At 38.5% G+C, this 19,606-nt stretch overlaps 2 protein-coding genes and 1 long non-coding RNA gene across 3 annotated transcripts; all 3 read left to right on the top strand.

The window, feature by feature from the left end:
- The first annotated feature begins 5,004 nt into the window (after positions 1-5,004).
- Positions 5,005-6,101, top strand: LOC123969220. The gene is made up of 3 exons (XR_006824682.1): positions 5,005-5,044; positions 5,504-5,653; positions 5,902-6,101. It is a non-coding gene; the product is annotated as an uncharacterized LOC123969220 (long non-coding RNA).
- A 1,170-nt stretch (positions 6,102-7,271) lies between these two features.
- On the top strand, positions 7,272-9,776 carry LOC123970447 (N-acetylaspartate synthetase-like). Its single transcript, XM_046048492.1, has 3 exons — positions 7,272-7,344; positions 8,203-8,328; positions 9,382-9,776. The coding sequence occupies exons 1-3, from the start codon at positions 7,272-7,274 to the stop codon at positions 9,774-9,776; spliced, it is 594 nt and encodes a 197-aa protein (XP_045904448.1).
- Positions 9,777-14,181: 4,405 nt separating this feature from the next.
- On the top strand, positions 14,182-19,310 carry LOC123970143 (CD209 antigen-like). The gene is made up of 7 exons (XM_046048035.1): positions 14,182-14,516; positions 14,845-14,974; positions 16,242-16,340; positions 16,438-17,232; positions 17,507-17,649; positions 17,835-17,944; positions 18,050-19,310. Exons 2-7 carry the CDS (start codon positions 14,872-14,874, stop codon positions 18,186-18,188), a joined length of 1,389 nt encoding a protein of 462 aa, XP_045903991.1. The 5' UTR covers positions 14,182-14,516; positions 14,845-14,871; the 3' UTR covers positions 18,189-19,310.
- Positions 19,311-19,606: the final 296 nt, after the last annotated feature.

Raw genomic sequence — 19,606 nt, 5'->3', positions numbered from 1 at the left:
CTTTCCTCTTTGATAAAGCTTATAGTTAGGGCTGGCTCAGGTGAGTCCTGAACCATCCCTTAGTTATGCTGCTATAGGCCTAGACTGCCGGGGGATTTCCCATGATGCACTGAGCTCCTCTCTCCTCTACTTTCTCTCCCTCTGTATGCAACCTCATCCCATTAATGCATGTTACTAACTCAACTTCTACCCTTTCCGGTAGTCTTGTGCTTTCTCGTCCCTCTCCTCTCTCCTCCTATCACTTCCTGTAGGTGTTTCTGGCTCTGGAGCTGTGGAGTCTGGATCTGTGGTTGCGGGTCACCTGCTGCCCCCGTGTTCCTGCTCGACACCCTCTGCTGCAACAACTATTGGTACTAGTCCTATTATTATTATTATTATTGTTATTATAATCATTAACATTACGATTGTTATCATTAACACTACTATACATATCTATACCATTTTTCATTTAGTCTATAGCAACATCACCTTTACTGTCTGTACCTCTGTGTGTATATTGTGTAGGCTGCCTCCCTCTCTCTCCCTCTCTCTCCCTCTCTCTCCTTCCATCCCTCTCTTTTTCTCTCTGTTCCTCTCCTACCCTCTTTCTCTCTCTCTCTCTCTCTCTCTCTCTCTCTCTCTGTCGCTCTCTCTCCTTCACCCCAGCCGGTCGAGGCAGATGGCCGCCCACCCTGAGCCATGGTTCTGCTCGACGTTTCTGCCTCTTAAAGGAAGTTTTTCCTTGCCTCTGTCGCCTAGTGCTTGCTCTTGGTGGGAATTGTTGGGCTTCTGTAAATAACATCATAGAGTACGGTCTAGACCTGCTCTTTTATGAAAAGCGCTGTGAGATAACTGTTGTTGTGATTTGGCGCTATATAAATAAAATTGAATTGAATTGAATTGAATTGAATTGAATTTTTTCTCTTACAGTGCTAATCCAGTGTAAATTATCTTGGTGCGAGTCTATCTCTATTTTGCTCCACTCCAGTGTCACCTGTAAGTGTGTGTTGCAGTCCTTTTTAATACACAGAACAGTAAATGAGTGTGAGTGTATGTAGAAATGAGTGTATAAAATAAAATGAAAAAATTAAAGTCATCAGATTTACTTGAATATTTGATTTGACCCAAAAGTCTACAACATGCAGACATCAGCAGACACTGATTCTTGGTGATGTTCTGCCAGGCTAATTGTTTAGGAAGCTTTTTCATTTTGGCCTTTTCTTCAGTGCTTGCAACATGGTAGTTAGCTTGACTTGTCTTTAAATGGTTGGCGTTGTCTAGCATGGCTAGCTTATGATGTTACAGACAGACACTTATGTTTTGTTGCTTGCTAAGGTGAGGTAGCTGAGTAGGCTTGTTTGGTTTGTGGGGCGGGTTAGGCCACGTGCTGGGGCTGTTGGACTCATTTTTGTGAGTAGCATGTAGCTCAGAGACTGATGTTAGTCAACCAGTGGTGGCTTTGCTTCGGAAGGCTGTGTTGGGTGTGTGGGTGCAGGTAAAGAGTAATAATGGTTCTGTGACACTGGAACACTGTACAGGCATTGTGGGCCCAACGTAGTTATTGAGAAATACATAACTCTGCCCTGTTTCAAGATCTTCGTATTGCTGCATTGACTTTAATCTGGGAGACTATATATAACAAGAGTAGGACTCCTACACTCATGGATGTGAACACCCTTAAACATCCGTCAGGGTAAAGTAACCGCTTGATCCTCATTGACAATGTTTTACTTCTAATGCAAGGCATTCCGATCAAAAGTGTATCACTTTCTGATTGCACTGTAGACAGTTTGAGGGTGACTAATGCGCACCAGGATGCAGGAGACACAACTAGACCAGAGGCATGGCGGGGGAACAGGAGAGAGGCCTCCACACTGTGGCCCACTCAGCACAAACTGAACAGCCTGGGCCACCAGGGGATTTGACTCAGCTCAGTACTCGCTAACATAACAAGGACAGTTGTTTCCCTGCAGTGTGAGTGAGAAAAGTGCTGCTACTCTGAAGAAGCTGTGCTCTTGGCTCTCGTCCAGTTCTCTCTTCTCCTTTTCAGTCAGAGCAGAGAAATTAGCATAACTAACTGAAATCTTAAACGGCAGCAGAGTTCACTGCCTTCTGAATCACTTGGGGATGAGGCTGAATTAAGATTTTGTTTTGGAGTTAGATCAGACACTTTCTACATTTCTGTGGTGCTTCAGCAGTATTGTCCCTGCTGAAAACCCACGACACAAGTTAATGGCCAAACTCCACATGTGAAGAGTCTGGACCAGCAGGATAATGCACCTATTTCTGAGTTTTGACAAGCCTTCGAAAATGTTTAATGTTCTCTTGCAAAGGTGTGGGTAGCTTAGTCATATAAATTATGGTGTATTTACATCCTCTGTGGGAAGGCTTTTTGGATTGCAGTGCACAGTGTGCATGGCTCACATTTTAATGCATAAAGAAGATGTGTCTGGTATAATGGCTTTAACTGTGGGTGCCTTTTGAGTTTACTGAGTCACCAGCTAAATTAGGTTAAAAACATCACTCATGCCAGTGCAAAGCTAGGATAAACAAATGAGAAAAAACATAAATGTGTCTCGGGGATCACCAGATATGGATGATCAAAGTGTGGCAAATCAGTCAGAGGCTTAAATGACATCACAGATTGAAAGGAAACTCTCCTCTGGGGAATCTTCAGTCAGTCTGACCTTGGAATAAAGAGACACAGATGATGAAAAGCAAAGATTTTCTCTGGCAAGGACCAAAAGATTACGCAATGACTAACTGACAGGAAACTCTCTGAATCGCAGATGCAACCAGTAACGTCAATTTAAGTTTAGACATCAGGTGAAAGGCTTGAACGACCTCACTGATCGCATGCCCAGCTGTAAAACATTTCGGTGTGGCTTTCAAAGAATCATTTTACACCCTTCTTGAATCACATGAGAAGATTGATCCCACTGTCACAGCTGTTGAAAAATGTGCTTATCTCGTAAAATCTAATAATCAACACATTGGATCTCATTTGTTTAATCTAAACTCAAACATAAATATAACGACAAAGAATCCCGAACTTCTTGGACTTTGAAGAAAGTCAAGCTAGCTGTTCCCCCTTATTTCCAGTCTTTAAGCTAAGCTCACCAAAGCCAAAGAAAGTGAGTAAGCGTACTTCCCAAAATGTCAAACCTATACATTTAACAATGCTCTCCCGAGGCCAAAAGACGGGTTTCTGTGTCATCACCAAGATGCGAATGCACCTAGGGGGCAGAAAGCAGCACTCTGTCTTCGCGGCACATCAGTTAATACAGCATATCCAGCAGCAGCGTTGGGCAAATTACTCAGAAATTGTGATGACTTACTTTTTACTTATTACTCATTTAAAAAGTTTTAATATTACTTCACTTATAACTGGGTATTAAAAGTAAATAGACAAGTTACTTGTTCCGTTACAATGGCTTTCAACCACCGCAACCCATTGCAACCCAAAAAGTGACGGAAAACCTGTTCAGCAGTGCATTTTAGAAATTATCTACTTTACTTACCACACCTTAACAATAATTAACCTGAGAAGTCAACAACCAGCCGAAATGAAAACACTGCAGCCTCTCAGACCAGAGGATGCTCTGTGTCGTATAAGCTATGGATATAGGCTATTTAAAAATAATAAAAAACAAAGCAGGTCCCTCCCAACATTTTAGCTGATCGCGTATTCATAACAGCATCAATGAGTATGATTTTTACAGTACATAACATTTCTTAATGTCGCTGGCTGAAATAGAAAAAAAAAAGCAATTGTGTATTCATAACAGCATCAATGAGTATGATTTTTATGAAACATAACGTTTTTTAACACCACTGTCTGAGAAAAAAAATCAAGCAAGCGTCTCAACTTTTGAACTAACGATACTGTTTTGCACATGCATTTATAAGAGAAGTATTCAGTGCCTTTACAAAACACAATACGTTGATTAACGCCACTCTCTCCTGCTGAGTGGATGCTTCACTGGCAGTGACGTTAACTGCCAGAGTTTCTTTCTACAGACTAAGTTTCACGTTTCTTAGCAGATGCTTCAATACAAAATGGTTTGTGGTTGAAAGCTTTTTTGCTGGTCTCACAAAGTTTATGGAAGACCATGTTCTTAGCATCTCTGAGTGTAACACAGCTAAGTTTGTTATTCCTTTAGCTTTTTGGCTAGCAGCTGACTTAAACAACATTATGTCCGGTTTCGCTGACCTGCAGCACGGTTGTGCATGTTATATTAATATATGAAATGAAACACAAACAAACAGATCTAAATCTGAAATAACAGTTTATTATTAAGTCAACAAGAATTTACAAACTATGCCTAATCTACGTTGATTACAGTGGTTGACTACCGTCTTCTGACCGGCTACCGAAGTGTTTTTGCGTGCGCATCCAGTAGTGTTTGTACACAAGAAACCTGTCTATTATCTATTAGCTAACTATGCAATTCGGGGATCAATATAAAGTAGAATAAATAATTAGATAATTTACAGTACAAGATAATTTATATAGTTTACTTTTGTCTGGGCAATATTTTCATTCTCCTCATAACTGAGACATTCTCTGTCATAACACTTTTTGCTTCAGTAACTATGGCTCACAAAATACCCACATTTGTTCACTACAAATGGCACCAATTCAATCCTCTACAAGAATATCACAGACTTCGTGAGTTGATGTCAAATGCATTGTGTTCCTTTGTTACAACCTACCCCAATAGCGAGGTAGGTTGTAACACTACAACACACTGTAACACACTGTGTATCACTTTTTTAAGAAGTGTTACAACCCACCCCACCCCTGTCAGCCAATGTTTAGCTAACTGTATTTCTATAGTGGTTTGAAATTAGAAAAGGAAAAAATGCATCACATGTTGCCTGAGAAACTAGATTTCAATCTAAGATAAATCAAACAATTCTATCTGCAATAGTATAGATATTAAACAAAAAATAGTCTCAAAAAATGTACTTTCTTACGTCAAAATCATTTTTTTCTCTATATATTCTGAATATGCCTTTTTCCAGACTTGATAACCACTATGCCTGATCGGGGAGGAAGTAGGTAAATACTGAAATGATCACATAACTCCTATCTTATCTCTATTTGGTGGAATTGGTGTTGTTACAACTCTCCACATGTTACAACCATACCCGGTCTCCCCTACCAATACATTTTAAATGTACTTTTTATTGTAGTTGTATTTGCATAAATGCTAAGGAGAGAGCAGTTTAGATCAAGGGGGTTAAATAAATTACAATAACTGTGATGCTAAGATGATACTAATCATATCATAGGAAAAGTGTAAGTGGGAGGCAGCATGTGCTTCTAGTGTGTAAAAAGGGAATGATGAAGATGAAGAATGTGTGTGTGGGTGTATTTGTGTTTATGCTTCTGTATTTTTTGAGCAAATAAAAAAAAAACTCTTTCAGGTTTGTCTCATTAGAGAGTTTTAGTGTGACTTTGTGTTTATTGTTTTTGCTTGAATTATATAATTATCTTTTTTTGGCTTTATCTGCGTAGGAAAGGGTTCATTAAGACGTGCTGACAAGGTCTTTCTAAAGCAGACAGTGCTGTTACCCATTTACATGAAAAGGAGACAGGAACGTCTCCTAAGTTTTTCGTGAAAGTGCCTGTCAGACCGAAGGAATGATCACACTGAGATACTTACAGGTAATGATCCTCGAAAAGTGCTTCTGTTGTCAAAGTTTGACGTCCCTTCCGATGTTTGTCTCTCACTCGTTTCCTAGCCTTTTTTTCCTGCCTCTTTCCAGACATTTGTGTCACTGTCATTTCACATGCATCACAACCAAAAGGCGTCATCGCAGTTAAATATAGAATCCAACTGATCCCACCCTCATGTCACATTTGGCATGCTTGGTCTTGTTCTGATATACACTGATTCGTTTTGCTCTCAACAGGCTTTTTGAGAGTTCTCGGACTAGAAGTGAGTCACTCCCCACCAGTTTCCCTGCGTCCTCCAGCCCCTCACCTTCTGCCATGAGCGCAGTCTACATTCTTTCTGTGAAAATTATGTTAAAATGATTGCATTACGTGAGCTAAATCCCTTTGTAGTTCTACTGTATTCACAGTGTCTTTGTGGCTCAATCTTAAGCCTCAAGCTAACAAATAAACAGCTGGTGCTTGTGTATGTTCTTTAGGCTGCTTCAATCTATTTGCCTGCGTAATTCTTAAGTAATTTGCAGTAAAGTGGTGGAATTACAAAATTCCCTAAACCATATGTTCAGGTTCAGGTGAAATGGATGGATGGTTTGGCTGGGAGGTGCTAAAAAGGCAGATTATTTGCACGGAACAGTGTGGAACACTACTTTTAACTTTAAAGAAAACATAAAGAAGAAAAATCCTTGTGTACCAGGATTAATAAAAGTCACCCTTCCATTTGTGGGGTTATTGATAATCTTAAATGGTTTTCTGAGGACTTTTTTCAGAAGGATCTTTGTGTTTTTTAATACTTTTAGAGGCGGCGATGCTTTGCGGTCAGTTGTTTTGACAAAGGGATGTAAACCAGCAAATATATGTAAAAAAGTAAAAATGCCTTCAATAAAACTTAAACATCAATTTTCCCTCATCTACTCCAAAGGTATAGGTTCCATAGTCAATAGAGAAGCTGATGAATCTTTTTCACAATGACATCTGTATTTTCACTAAATCTCATTCTGTTCCACACACCGTTCCAAACAAGTATTTGTTGGTCTGGACAATTTCAAGGCTTGAGCCATGAATGAGTGCTGGAAGACTGTCTGGATACATTAAAAAACAAGAAAGGTCTAAGAGGAAAAACGTTTTTCATTGTACTCCCCAAGACATATAAACTGACTTTGATGTGTAAAATCAGAGGCGTTTCTTGTTAACTTGCCTGAGAACTATTAACTGCCACCTGCTTTGTGTCCCTTCCACAGAGATCATTTCACATATGGGAAGTGATAAGAGGGTGTGAGTGGCGTCCAAACATGTGCTGGGGATCTTATCTTTAGGGGCCCTCATTTACAAAACAGAGATAGTATAGAAAAACTTGACAGACAACACAAGCAAGCATTGTTGCTGAAAGAAGTTGTCAGCGGTTGAACCTTAGTTACCAGTTGTATACTTGCATCTTCTGTATCCTATTTTTTTTAATTTTCAAATGGAGGAAAAACAACAGAAAAGGGATGTCCAAAAATATGAAAAAGGTCTAAAAGCTGAAAATAGACTTCAAACTATAGCTGTGCGTGAGTTTGAGCCAGTAGACAAACCGGAGGTACAGAGAATCTTTTATGAAGGGCTGATGGAGATGGTTCCAGACACCGCCTTCAGAGGCTTGATACATCACCCTGAGAGTCTCCTGCTCTATACTGCTATGACAGGTGAGACTTTGGAAAGACCAGGAGACGGTATTTTATTTCTAAGACACATCTAAAGATTATTTTTATAGACTCTTTGTGTCAAAGTTGGTTGATTGCTTAAAAAACAGGCAGTTTCTTTCTTTTGTGGTTTATTAGTTCTTGTGTTTTATGTCTTGTGTTACTGTGATTTATTTTACAATGAGGTTTTTTGCGTTCATTTGTTTTGTCCGCATGTGTTCCTAATGTGAAGAACTCTGTAGGCCTCAACTTTGTTCTGTAGCCATCGAGAAAGTTAAAAGTAGTGCTGGAACTTGAACAAAGTACCAGTACAATAATGTAAAAAGACTCAATTTCAAGTAAATGGCCTTGAAACAAAATCCTGCTTAATTAAAGAAATTACTTTCTTAGTAAGTATTTTCAGCAAATTGTAGTATCAAAAGTAAAAGTACTGTAGTTATCAATAAAAGTAGTTATCAATCCCCTTCAAAGGCTTGTGAGATGATTAATGGGGTAGGAAGGAAGAAAAAAATTAACTGTTCAGTGACACCATCTGAGATGATTAGTGTGGGGCCCCAACTAGACACTGCTTTTTTGTAAGTACAAAAAGCCACACAAGTTGAGTGTCACTGGTTTAATATTTAGCAATGTGTATTTTATTGTTGTAAAAAAGCCCAGTATTTCCATCTGAAGTAGAAGTATTAAATAGCATGAAATAAAAACTCGTACTCAAGTACAGTGTTTTAATAAATTTACTCAGTTACTTTCCACCGCTGGTTAAAAGTACAATAACTTTATATTGTCTTTACATTCACACATCTGTTCATATCTTTCCTCCGGCAGTTGTATGTTTAGTCATTACCTCGTGTTGGTGGCTGATAGGACTCCTCCCTGCAATTGTGCTATGCGGACGCTATTTCTACAGCAGACGTGTGATCCATGGTTACCTGGAGCACGCCATGAGCAGAGACATGGGGGACATTGAAGGGTTTTACATGAACTCCTCAGGTATACATTATAATATAAATTCCACGTGTAGTATTTCCTGAAAAATTAAATGCTCCTGCCATTTCTGATTTAAAGTGAAAATAGGAATGAGTAATGATTCTACTTTTTTTCCAGATTAATCATAGCAATTCATAAGTTTTCTGAACAAAAGGGAAGTGAGTGTTTTCAAATCCTGCACAACCAGACCTCCGGTACAGTGTGAGCCCAAAATGAAGAAGTTCTTATAAATGTTTAATAAAGCATACAAGCAACATATTTTCAGGGCCACCAATAACAGTTTGTACATACATGTTTCAGATCATGTTTCTTAGTATTGGTATTCTAACAATACTTTTATGATATATCTATTTTATCACATTTTTATGGTCTTGAAATACATTGACGTGGGAAAATAATACCATACCTGCTGCTGAAAAGAAGAAGGTGGCTTGAGTTTGATTTTTCTTTGGTTTATTGGGAGAACAGACTTGGTCAGGAAGATAATGCCCTGGACTCATTTCCTTTAATGTCCGTAGTGTTTCACAGTCGCACACAGCCATTTAATGTCTGACATTAAGAAATATTTGAAAATAGTAAGTAAAAAAACAATAAATTGGATCTGACGAATTGGATGATTAATAAAGACATTAAAACAGACCAGAAAATAAGCAGTCGTATAGCTGATAAAATCCACAAGCTTACTAGCTTGCTGTCCAGATGCTACAAAGCAGTGTCTGTGTCTATTAGACCAACCAAAATAAAAACATCTAGCACCATCATCATTCAGTTATTGAGAGACTTATTGATGGACAGGTTTTCCTTGACACTAGGACGTGTGTAATAAAGTCAGTGAATTAATCCGCCACTGAAAACGATGTTATGCATCTTCTTTGAGTGACTGTAATAATAAGATCAGGTTAATTATGGAGGTCAACTCTTGTTACTGTGAAACCTCTCCCAGCGTGGATGAATTATGTTTTAAACTGATTTAAACTAATTAACTAATTTTTCGTTTGTCAATGCAATTTTCACATCCTTTATTCATCATGTTCATGTCCTTGCACTCCATCTCAGATTCCTGTCTGTGGGTAGCAGTGCTGGAAGGCAAAGTAGTAGGTGTCGTAGCAGCAGGCGGCCTGCTCAAGTCAGGAGGTGCTGTTGAGTTGCTGCGGATGTCCGTTGACCGTTGCTGTCGCCGTTGTGGAGTCGGCGTGGCACTGGGACGAAAGGTTCTGGAGTTTGCTGTCAGTCACAGATACTCCTCCGTTGTCCTGGGAACCACAGCGTACACGCACGCTGCTCACCAGCTTTACCAGCGTCTGGGCTTCCGCTGCGTGGGGGTCACCAATGGGTACGTCACACCCGGTGCGAGATGTTCCTTACTGGAACAAATTTTCTACAGGGTCCGCCATCACCACTACAGCCTCAATGTGCAAAATGGCAAGATCACTTCCAATGGACAACATTGATTTTAGCAACAGTGCGGACGACTAAACTGAAGTGAATTTTCAAGACTCTGCACCAGAAATCTGTTTTTCAAATGCTTTCCGGAGAAGCAACCTTTTTCCCCCACCAACAGTCAACTATGGTTTCTTTTAACCATGACAACAATTATTCTTACCTTTAACTAAGTCGTTTTAGTTACCTAAAGCTTAATTGTAGAGGTGGTGGATCAGCAAAGGCTCAAATGATCCATTCCTTGGTAGATGTGTAGACATCAATCATTACTTGGTAGCTGTGGAAGCTGTGAGATGCTACTACATCAGAACACGAACATAGGGTTCAGGCAAAGACACTCTATTTTTGGTTAATTAGGTATGGGGACAAGTATGGTATACAAGGTATATACAAGGTATACAAGGTACCCATACAAGGTATGAGCAAGTTTCATTTGAAATATGTACTAACAAAAGCTCAAAGTCCAGTGGGTTTGTGAGAAAAGCAACACATTTCGTTTGAGTAAATTTTAATTATATTTCAGTTATTATGTAAGCTCGGTATTCACTTTCCCATAATCTAACCCAATAAGCATATATGACACAATGTAATATGAAGAAATATATCAATATACAGTATATGTGTATGGCAGATATTAAAGGGGTACTTCAGCAATGTATTTGTCTGCTTTTGTTATGCCTGGCTATGTTTGTTGTTTTTCTATGTGCTGTACTCTCGTCTCTCTTGTAAAAAAAGAGATCTTCATCTCAATGACTTCACCTGACTAAATAAAGATTGTATATAGCATTGCATTTCTATAAAGTTGGGGAACTCAAAGCAGCAGAGGTCTCTCTTTAGACCTCTCAGCCGCCCCCAGCAAATCAAATTTGTCCTCTGTGGGAGACATTGCGCTGAGGACTATTTTTCAAACACAATGCATGTAACTTGTTTGAGTCCTAATGTACTGTGTAGAGTGCATCCTGGGCTTTCTAGTGATGTCAGACAAATAAGGGTGTGGCCAACATAGCAAATGTTATGAGAGGCAATTGATCAAATTTATACAAATATCAGGTCTGTATTGTTGATAATACTTTTGTTTTTTATGTATGAAAGCCTGAACTTTATTTATTACTAAGATTTAAGAGGTGTATGTTAAATTTAAGCCTTTTAAAATGCACTCTTAAGTCCATGTCCTTTGTAAGGGACGGTGGACGCCATATTTTTAAGGAATAGAGCACTGATTGATGCAGGCAGTATTTGCAGATGCAACATGTGTCTTTGTGTCTCAAAGACCAAGAATTGCCTTCTGATGTACCGTGCATGATGTGTTTATCACATTGTCTGTTTGTCCGTGTACTGACTCATCCTTAGTTTCAGATCTTCACCCATTGAGCAAAATGTTTTTTTAAGTAGTAATATTTTTTAGGTAGTAATATTTTTTAAGTTGTAATATGTTTTAAGTCCTGCGATGGACTGACGACCTGTCCAGGGTGTACCCCGCCTTTCGCCCGATGTCAGCTGGGATTGGCTCCAGCCCCCGTGAAAATGTACGCAGGATAAGTGGTTGACGATGGATGGATGGATGGATGGATATGTTTTAAGTTGTAATATTATTAGTTAAAAAAAGGTTTCTTAAAATTAAATATTAATTATCCATTATGAAATGTGTTTATATTGTTTTAAATTAGACACATGTAATAGAAATGCATAGCAAATGAGTTCTTATCAATGCCAGATTTATGGCTTTTAATGTATTTTTTGTGTCAATTGAGACCCGATGTCCTCCACAAAGGACATGTGATAAAACATTTAAAAAAAGTATTTCTTTTGAGAAAAAAACAATCTGTGTAACATGTTTCTCACATCTCAATTACTGGAATTATGTACATGAAATCAAAATTTTAAAATATTTGATATCTATTATATATATATCTTTGTGTGAGTTAATGCTCACTTCCTTCAAACCCTGTTGTTAGTACAGTAACACAGGCCAGAACCATAGAAACCGTTACACAACTGTTTCCACAAGCTGAGGAGTACAGTAATCTTCATGATGGGTAAAATTAACTTCATATTCAAAATTAGTGGAGAGCCCTGTTAAAGAAGTGAATACTTTAAAAGCAATTCTCACATTTGCACGGCTTTGCTCATAGTAATAAAGCCGGCCTGGAGGCTTTCTATTTAGAGCCTTTACTGATCAGTGAAACATTCAAATTAACCAAACAGTGTTTATCTCAGGGTGAACAGCGCTTTCTGTATGGAGTGGTTATTCCTGTGTGTTCACAATTCTCTCTCAGAGGCTCTTCTTGAGATATCAGCTGATCTTGAAAACACACAGCTGCTCGGATGAGATAAAAGAAGAGTGTAACAGTTGAGCCCAGCCTTGTCAAGACACTGTTAGTGCCTGTTTCTCCAGGGCATAAAGGATGCCCAGTACTGGTTCAGTGAACTGAAGTACAATTACAGTATCTTGCTTGTTTAATGTCTGCAGTCTGTGGATGATGATAATTCAAATCTTTTGCACCAGCTCATGGGGCACGTACCACAACAATTTTTGTAGTCAAAACTGCCAGCAAATCAGATCCCCACACACAACAACAGCAGACCATAATTTCACACAGACCCAGATAATTCTGTATCAGAACCAAATACACTATCAACATGCCAAATAGGTAGGCAGATGTGTTACTACCATACAGCATCTAGGCCTGTGAATGACTAACATTAAAGGCATGGACATGTTTTTGCCTGTGGGTGCATGCTTGGTGTGTTTTGCCTGTGTATCTGTGTCCTCTCCCTGTCTCCCCTCTCAATTAGTGGCTGTGGGGGGCAACCTCAGGCTCTCCTTGGTTGGCGCTTTTCCCCTTACCTCCCCGCAATCACCAATCTGCACACCTGTCTGGCATAAAACCAATCTACTTCCCTGTAAGAGGCTTAAATCCAGTCCCTGTTGGATCATTGAGTTATATGTAGGATGTCTTATCATAACTTGCTTGAAACTAGTAATTCTTCTCGCCTTGTATGATTACCAGGCCCACTTACAATGTAATTCTTTGTCTTCTGATTTACCACCTCTGCCTGCCAGCTCACTCTGCCAGGAATTCCCCTGGATCTCACTTCCAAGCATCAGCCCCAGTCACCAGCCAGCAAACCTGCCAGTTCACTCCTTCAAGTCACACTGTGGACTCAAAACCCCAGCCAGCTCCCATTTCTTTTCATTAACCTACCTGTTCTACAATACATTACTTTAATTTTCTTTGTCTGTCTCCAGTGTCTGTTTGGGTTCCAGCTTGGACTCCTGAAAATATCATCTCTTTTAACATTATATATCCTGTACTAGTCCCCATACCTAAATGATTGGATAAAAAAGAACTCCTGCCTTCTCTGTTGATTCAGAAGTGACAAACATATATATAGAATATGGATAACTTTTCTTGCTTTGAGACTATTTTCAAAGTAAGAAAACTGACAAAGTTAAATTTTTGCGTGGTCTATGCCTTCAGTCATAGCTAATGTTTCATTCTTCAAAGTAGCCTAATGCAAAATATTCAAATCCGTCTTACCTCAAAAAATTGACCTTTGTGTTGATTTAAGGCAAAAGTTAGAAACTAGCTAATGTTAGTAGACAATCTAATTCAGAAATTCTGAAGGTAAAGTGAAGTGCATTAAACCAACTAGATAGCCACCTACTTATAATAACCACAGTGTCTCGATTTGCTTGTGAGTCTATGAGTCGGGCATAGACTTTAACAAGAACGCGAGCCAATGCAGTGAATGGAGTGAGGCAGTCAACGTTAAGAGATCTACTGTAAGTAGATCTATTTACAACATACACAGCAGCACATAGGCTATAGGCCTACATAATGTTCCTGACAGAACTCTTCCAGTGACCTGGAAGACTCAGGTGATTCACCAATATTTTCATGTGAGTGCAAACAAATCTATTGTCTCAAAATTAGAAATTAATTTCTTAACTTTTTAATTTCTCAATAAATGTAAGTAGGAGTCGGGGTCACATCATGTGGTCCAGGGTGTTCTGTGGGTTGAGGTGAGGAGGCCCAGGCAGTGCTCGCACACCAACATTCTTTGGGGCAGCTGAGTAGCATTGTCCCTCTGTATGTTCAGGACGGGTTGTGATTCATTCTACTGTCTACACATGTGATATTCACACAGGAACCTGAATAAGCAACAGTTGTTGAACGATTGACAAGCTAATATGTCGGACCAAAACTTGAGCAATCGACACAATTTTTTTCCATGGTATGAAAACTGCATGTTCAGCATTTTTGTGTTCTGTCAAATCTGTTCTTCCTCATATCCGTTCATGTGAACATGTGGTTCATGTTGGGAAATTGCTGCTCCTCTATGTAATGCTCTTTGCCTTCATGACCTTTGAGAAAGCAGGTGTTTATTTCCAGCAGAAACACAAACTGATTTCACTAATGAGTTTATCTTGGCTGGTTTAAAGTGTGTTTTTGATTAGGACTGAAAACTCAACACTACAAATTCACCAACAGTGTTCCTAACTCACTAGCAATTGGCAAGGAGGGAGGCTGTCGCTCCGCCTACTGACCAACCCTCAATTTCTGCTCCACTGCCCAAAAGTGTGAAGGAAGCCAATGATTTAACGGGAGTGTGGCATATATTGAAGCATAAGTTGAATGTTTTTGCAGGGTCAAGTTACAGGCAGTGGGTTTCAATCTGCAAGATTATTCAAAACATAATTTCTTATATTTCCAATTCGCTGACTGTTATCATCTCTACAAGCTGAGGTAAGGTTGACTTTGTTTATATCTCACATTCATGAAAGTCTAAATCTGGTGTTAGTATCCAGTGTTGCACTACAAACTTGCTAAAACCAAGGCTGTTTCAGCACCTTGACAACATGCTTGACACCTTGATAATTGATGTTTCAATCCACTAAAGATTACACAGGGTCTACAGTATCTTTGAGATGGGAACTTACTGAAGGGCACTTAAAAGAACATAAACGAAAAGGAAATCATTGAAAAGAGGACAAATTTTCCAGTAATATTTTTGAAAAACTCCACAGCTATTTCAAAAGCTGATATTAATGTTTTTGTTTTTTTTTCTGGTAAGACGCCAGCTCATGAAATAGATGCAAAGATGTCTGTCGAGTACCGTGGCTCTACAGTGACAAACATGGAAATGGACAGTAATATTGGCTATAAGCAACTTTTAATGGATGGCAGCAAGATTCGGTATTCAGGTATGAAAATAAGACCTTCATTCCACAAAGGGTTGGCTGATGTGACAATATATACCATGAGGCAATAGGCTGTATTTGCAACCGTCAGTTTGTCTCAGTTCTGTTTTAGTCTCACTGCTCTCACAAACAGAAATTCTTAAATTAAAAATGACAGTATTTTTCATACCATACACTTGATAGAAAAATAACGTATTTACCTAAAAACCCACTTTTGGGACACTTTTTTGGGGGAGCAGAATAAGCTGTAAACATGCATGCAACAACCATTGCCTATTTATTCAGCCGATACAGAGTAACATCAGTCATGTTTCTGGCAGTAATAGCAAGTAGGTAGTTTTAAGCTAAAAAGCTCTGATAAACCAACTGTACACTACTTGTTCAGCACCATACAGCAGACAAAGTTGGCCACGATCTGATTAAAACAGTGGAACTGTAAGCTGTGATAGAGTCAGATATTTTGCTCAGGAGCTGGTGGAAACCAAATCAGGGCTAAAAAAAGAGTGAACATTGGATTAACATAATCCAAAAGCACAGCTCCAAATAAATGCTAATGTTCCTCCATTTCTGTCCAATTCATAAAATGCAACTATTTGCTAGCATTTGCCACAACAACCTTGTGAGTTTAACCAGTCAATGCTGTTTCTACAGTTTGTTCTGCTGCTCCCACAAGGCCCCACAAAATCAATTATTACAGCTTTAATTCAGTTTTATTCAACAGGACAGTTTCGACCGGACATTTTGGCTGGACGTTGTTAAAATACTGGCAGTATGAGACAAAAGAAGCTAAGCTAAGTTATAGCTACTTCTACATGACAATATATATCAATAAATCAAAATTCACAACTGCTTGTGCGAGTTTATTCTGAGGTATACAGTACATCCCGTTAATACTTTTGGTTGTCTTAGGTCAAATGTTGCAAATCGCTGAGCAGGAATGGTTTATGGCAATGTAGCATTCCTCATTCCTCTTTCTAAATATTTTATTTCTAATGAATTCTATTTCTCTTATTTTTTCTAATTATTTAAATGATTTTATCCATAAAGATTGTACTGAGATAAGATTGTATCCTTACCACCCAACCCAAACAGCCACTAGTTAAATAAGGTTTTCTGCTTTTGCAGATTATATTTGTGATTTATGTTGATATGTGTTATATGTTGTTTGAAGGCCTTCAAAATAATAATGAATTATGTGTATTTCTACATAACTAGCCAGCTTTTTTGCTGAATGTTACTTTTAATTGTATCTACTCTTGCTGTCATTCAGTGTATGCATTGAGAAACAGCCCTTTCCGGGTTGCTACAGTTTGCCTTGGGCTGCTGTGTGTTGTCCTGCTGGCTGTGGTCATAAGTCAGAGCATCCACTGTGAGTCTACCTCTTTGTTTTCTCTGTCATATCTTCATAGTATGTCATGGTAAAATCACTGATTTACTGATTGACTTATATCTCTCATCTCCGGCAGCCAGAAAAGTTGAGCAAGACCATCAGACCAGCCTAAAAGCCGTGAGTAAGGAGAGAGAGGATCTACAGGAGAACCTGAAGACAGTGAGAAAAGAGAAAGACAATCTTGAGACCATCCGTAAACAGTTACAGGACAGATACGATGGCGTAAATAGAAGAACAACCTCGCTACAGGCCAATAACGATTTACTGACTCAGGAAAAAAACAGTCTACAACTTAGCCAAAGTCAGTTACAGGCCAGTAACGTTGCTTTAAGAAAAGAGAATGAACAGCTAAAAGCCAGTAAAGACCTGTTGCAGACTAATAACAATGCCTTGTCTACCACCAAAGACTTGATACAAAAACAATACGATCAAGTGGTCAAACAGAAAAATGAGTTACAGGCCACTTATAACTCAGTCACCAAAGAAAGGGATGATTTTCATAACAAATATAACAATGTAACTAGATCAAAAGAGCAATTACAGATGGATTACAACACCTTGATTAAGAAGGTAGAGCATTTGCAGGACAGATACAACTTCTCTTCCAATGAGAAGGACCGGCTAGCAAGCAGTCACCAAAACCTGACGATAGAAAAAGACACTCTGCAGGCCACTTGTAACCTAATTTTAAAAACGTCCGAAGAGTTGCAGGCTTCTTACACTTCCTTGGTTCAGGAAAAAAGAGAGCTTGAAAGTAGTTGCAATAATGTGACAGTGGAGAGAGACCTGCTGAAGATGAAAAACGACAACCTGACTGCTGAGAGAGACCTGTTGCTGGGGAAAGTTGAGATACTGAACACAACAATTCAAGGTAAGCAGAAGGAGTTAAGAAACCTGAGAAAAAGCTTATATTAAACATGTTTCATATTTCAACTTACCTGGAAAATCCATGTGGCCTTCTTGTCAAATGTATGCTGCAAAAAGCTGAAAGGTCCTTTAGCCATGCCTTCTGATAAAAATAAATCCAAACCTTTCTTACCACAGATAACTGCCAAACAACATGTTAAAAAGTACTCTTACTCAGTGCCTGTAAACACTTTTGTCAAAGTTTTTGGATATTATTAATAAATACCTTACATTTTCAGGAAAGACATGCCCCACTGGCTGGAAGAAATTTCAAAACAGCTGCTTCTTCACTTCTGTTAGCAAGAAAACATGGAACATGAGCAGAGATTTCTGTCAAAAAAAAGGAGCCGACCTGGCAATCATAAAAAGCAGAGATAAAATGGTTTGTTTATCTGTGCACAGTTGTCTATATCTGTATGTGTTAATTTTGATAAATGCAAAATGAATTTATATTAACAATGTAATAATGATTGTATAATGTCAAAGGTGCTGCAAAGAATGACAGCTAGTTGCCAACTTCATTATTAATATAATTTCATCCATTGTTTTATGTGTCTTCCCTCCTAGACCTTCATTAATAGCTTGTATGGAAGTGAGAAAGAAGTCTGGATTGGATTGACTGATGAAGGAGTAGAAGGGCAGTGGAAATGGGTAGATGGGTCACCACTGACCACAGCGTAAGAAACTAAACTCCCCTAAACTAAAAACTCTGGGCAATGTTGACTTCATTCACCCAAGGATAGGTTTTATTCTCATTGTGAATGTCTCTCCTTGTCCTGCAGGTACTGGGGTAAAAACCAGCCCAACAGCTTTGACGGGAGGAACCAGGACTGTGTGGAATTCTGGCATCGTGCCTCAGGGAATGGCGACTGGAATGATGAGAACTGTAACGTAGAACAAAATTGGATCTGTGAGATGTAGTTTTCCTGTACACATAGATGTACGGGTTTTGCTAGCCTTACTGGTGATAATCATGTAATTTATGTATAGTACAAAAACACAACAGCTAGATTTGACTTCCTGTTGCAGACTAATCTATGTGTTGTGATTGTTTTCCACACATTCAGCCTCATAGGTACTGTATTGTGATGATTCGTGTATTAAGCAGTTTAATGATCCACTAACTGACATATTTAAATCTCTTTGAGATTATGTCAAATTAATTTGCCACTGTGATTTACTGACTAATAAAAGCATCTTCCAAGACTTATACTTAATTAATTACTTCCTGTTGAGCTAGTGACGGACCAGCTGGGCAGAGTTTAAGCTTTCTCTAAAATTTGTTAAATGTGTGTTAAAAGAGAAGTAAAAGTGGTGAAAGTGAAATATTCTTAGTGGCCATTTTGGTTGGTTTTGGCTTATTGTGTGACCAGGAAGGCACATGTCCAGCCAGTGCGAAGATTCATATTGATGCAGGGGAAATGGGTAACAGCAATATACTGTATTATGCATAATCGAATATGCATAAACAACCATTCAATCTGTGCTTTAACTCTTCAAATTACACATGGATGAAAGGCTGCTTACATTGCAAAGAAAATGTTTGCTTATTTTATATTTTTATAAACGCATTTTATACGTTGAAACATTTACATGTGATTAAATAAAAGGATCCATTCTTGTTCTGCTAATGTTATGAATCGTCAATAGGCCCAAGTCATTGGTACACTACACCTAAAGCTATAGATACTAGATTAGTGTTGCCCTTTGTTTTTTTGTTTTTTTTACAAAACAAATGTATCAGTAGTGGCCTGTGTTGGTTTTCTGGGAACAATATGATCTGCGAAACACTGTTTGAGTATGATGTTATGGAAAACCTTCACTACATTAAGCAGTAGTAACGATGTGTCATTACCGCTGCACAGTGACAAATATGCTTGTCATCGGATCAGTAACATTTTAGAAGTCTTCGTGGAAACCTGCAAAGTCCGGGACCGTTACTTCTGTGCACGGTGGAAAATGCAGTGATCTCAGAATTAACAAAATAGTAACCTCCCCGAGTGTTGCCGAAAATAAATAAAATGTAATATTATAACATCTAAACTTTTGTGTTTGTCGTACAAGATCTCACCAATCTAGCAATATTTTGGGTTGCACCAAAATATTGCTAGATTTTGTAATAAAATATCTGTTTTGCCTGTCTTTACTACAAGTTTTTGTCAACACCGTCAGACACAATAAAAGTCCATCTAATCTTATTTATTTAGTCTTATAATGATTTAGAGCTTTAAAGTCATTGTGTCTACACCATAGGTACATATATATGCTGAATATTAAATGTTAAATATTAACTTTTGTTCATTTTTTGTACTATTTCACATGTAAAAACGTATACATCA

Source organism: Micropterus dolomieu, linkage group LG04 (assembly GCF_021292245.1).
Source record: "Micropterus dolomieu isolate WLL.071019.BEF.003 ecotype Adirondacks linkage group LG04, ASM2129224v1, whole genome shotgun sequence".
Classification (NCBI taxonomy): Eukaryota; Metazoa; Chordata; class Actinopteri; order Centrarchiformes; family Centrarchidae; genus Micropterus; species Micropterus dolomieu.
This window is presented reverse-complemented; position numbering and strand designations above follow the sequence as displayed.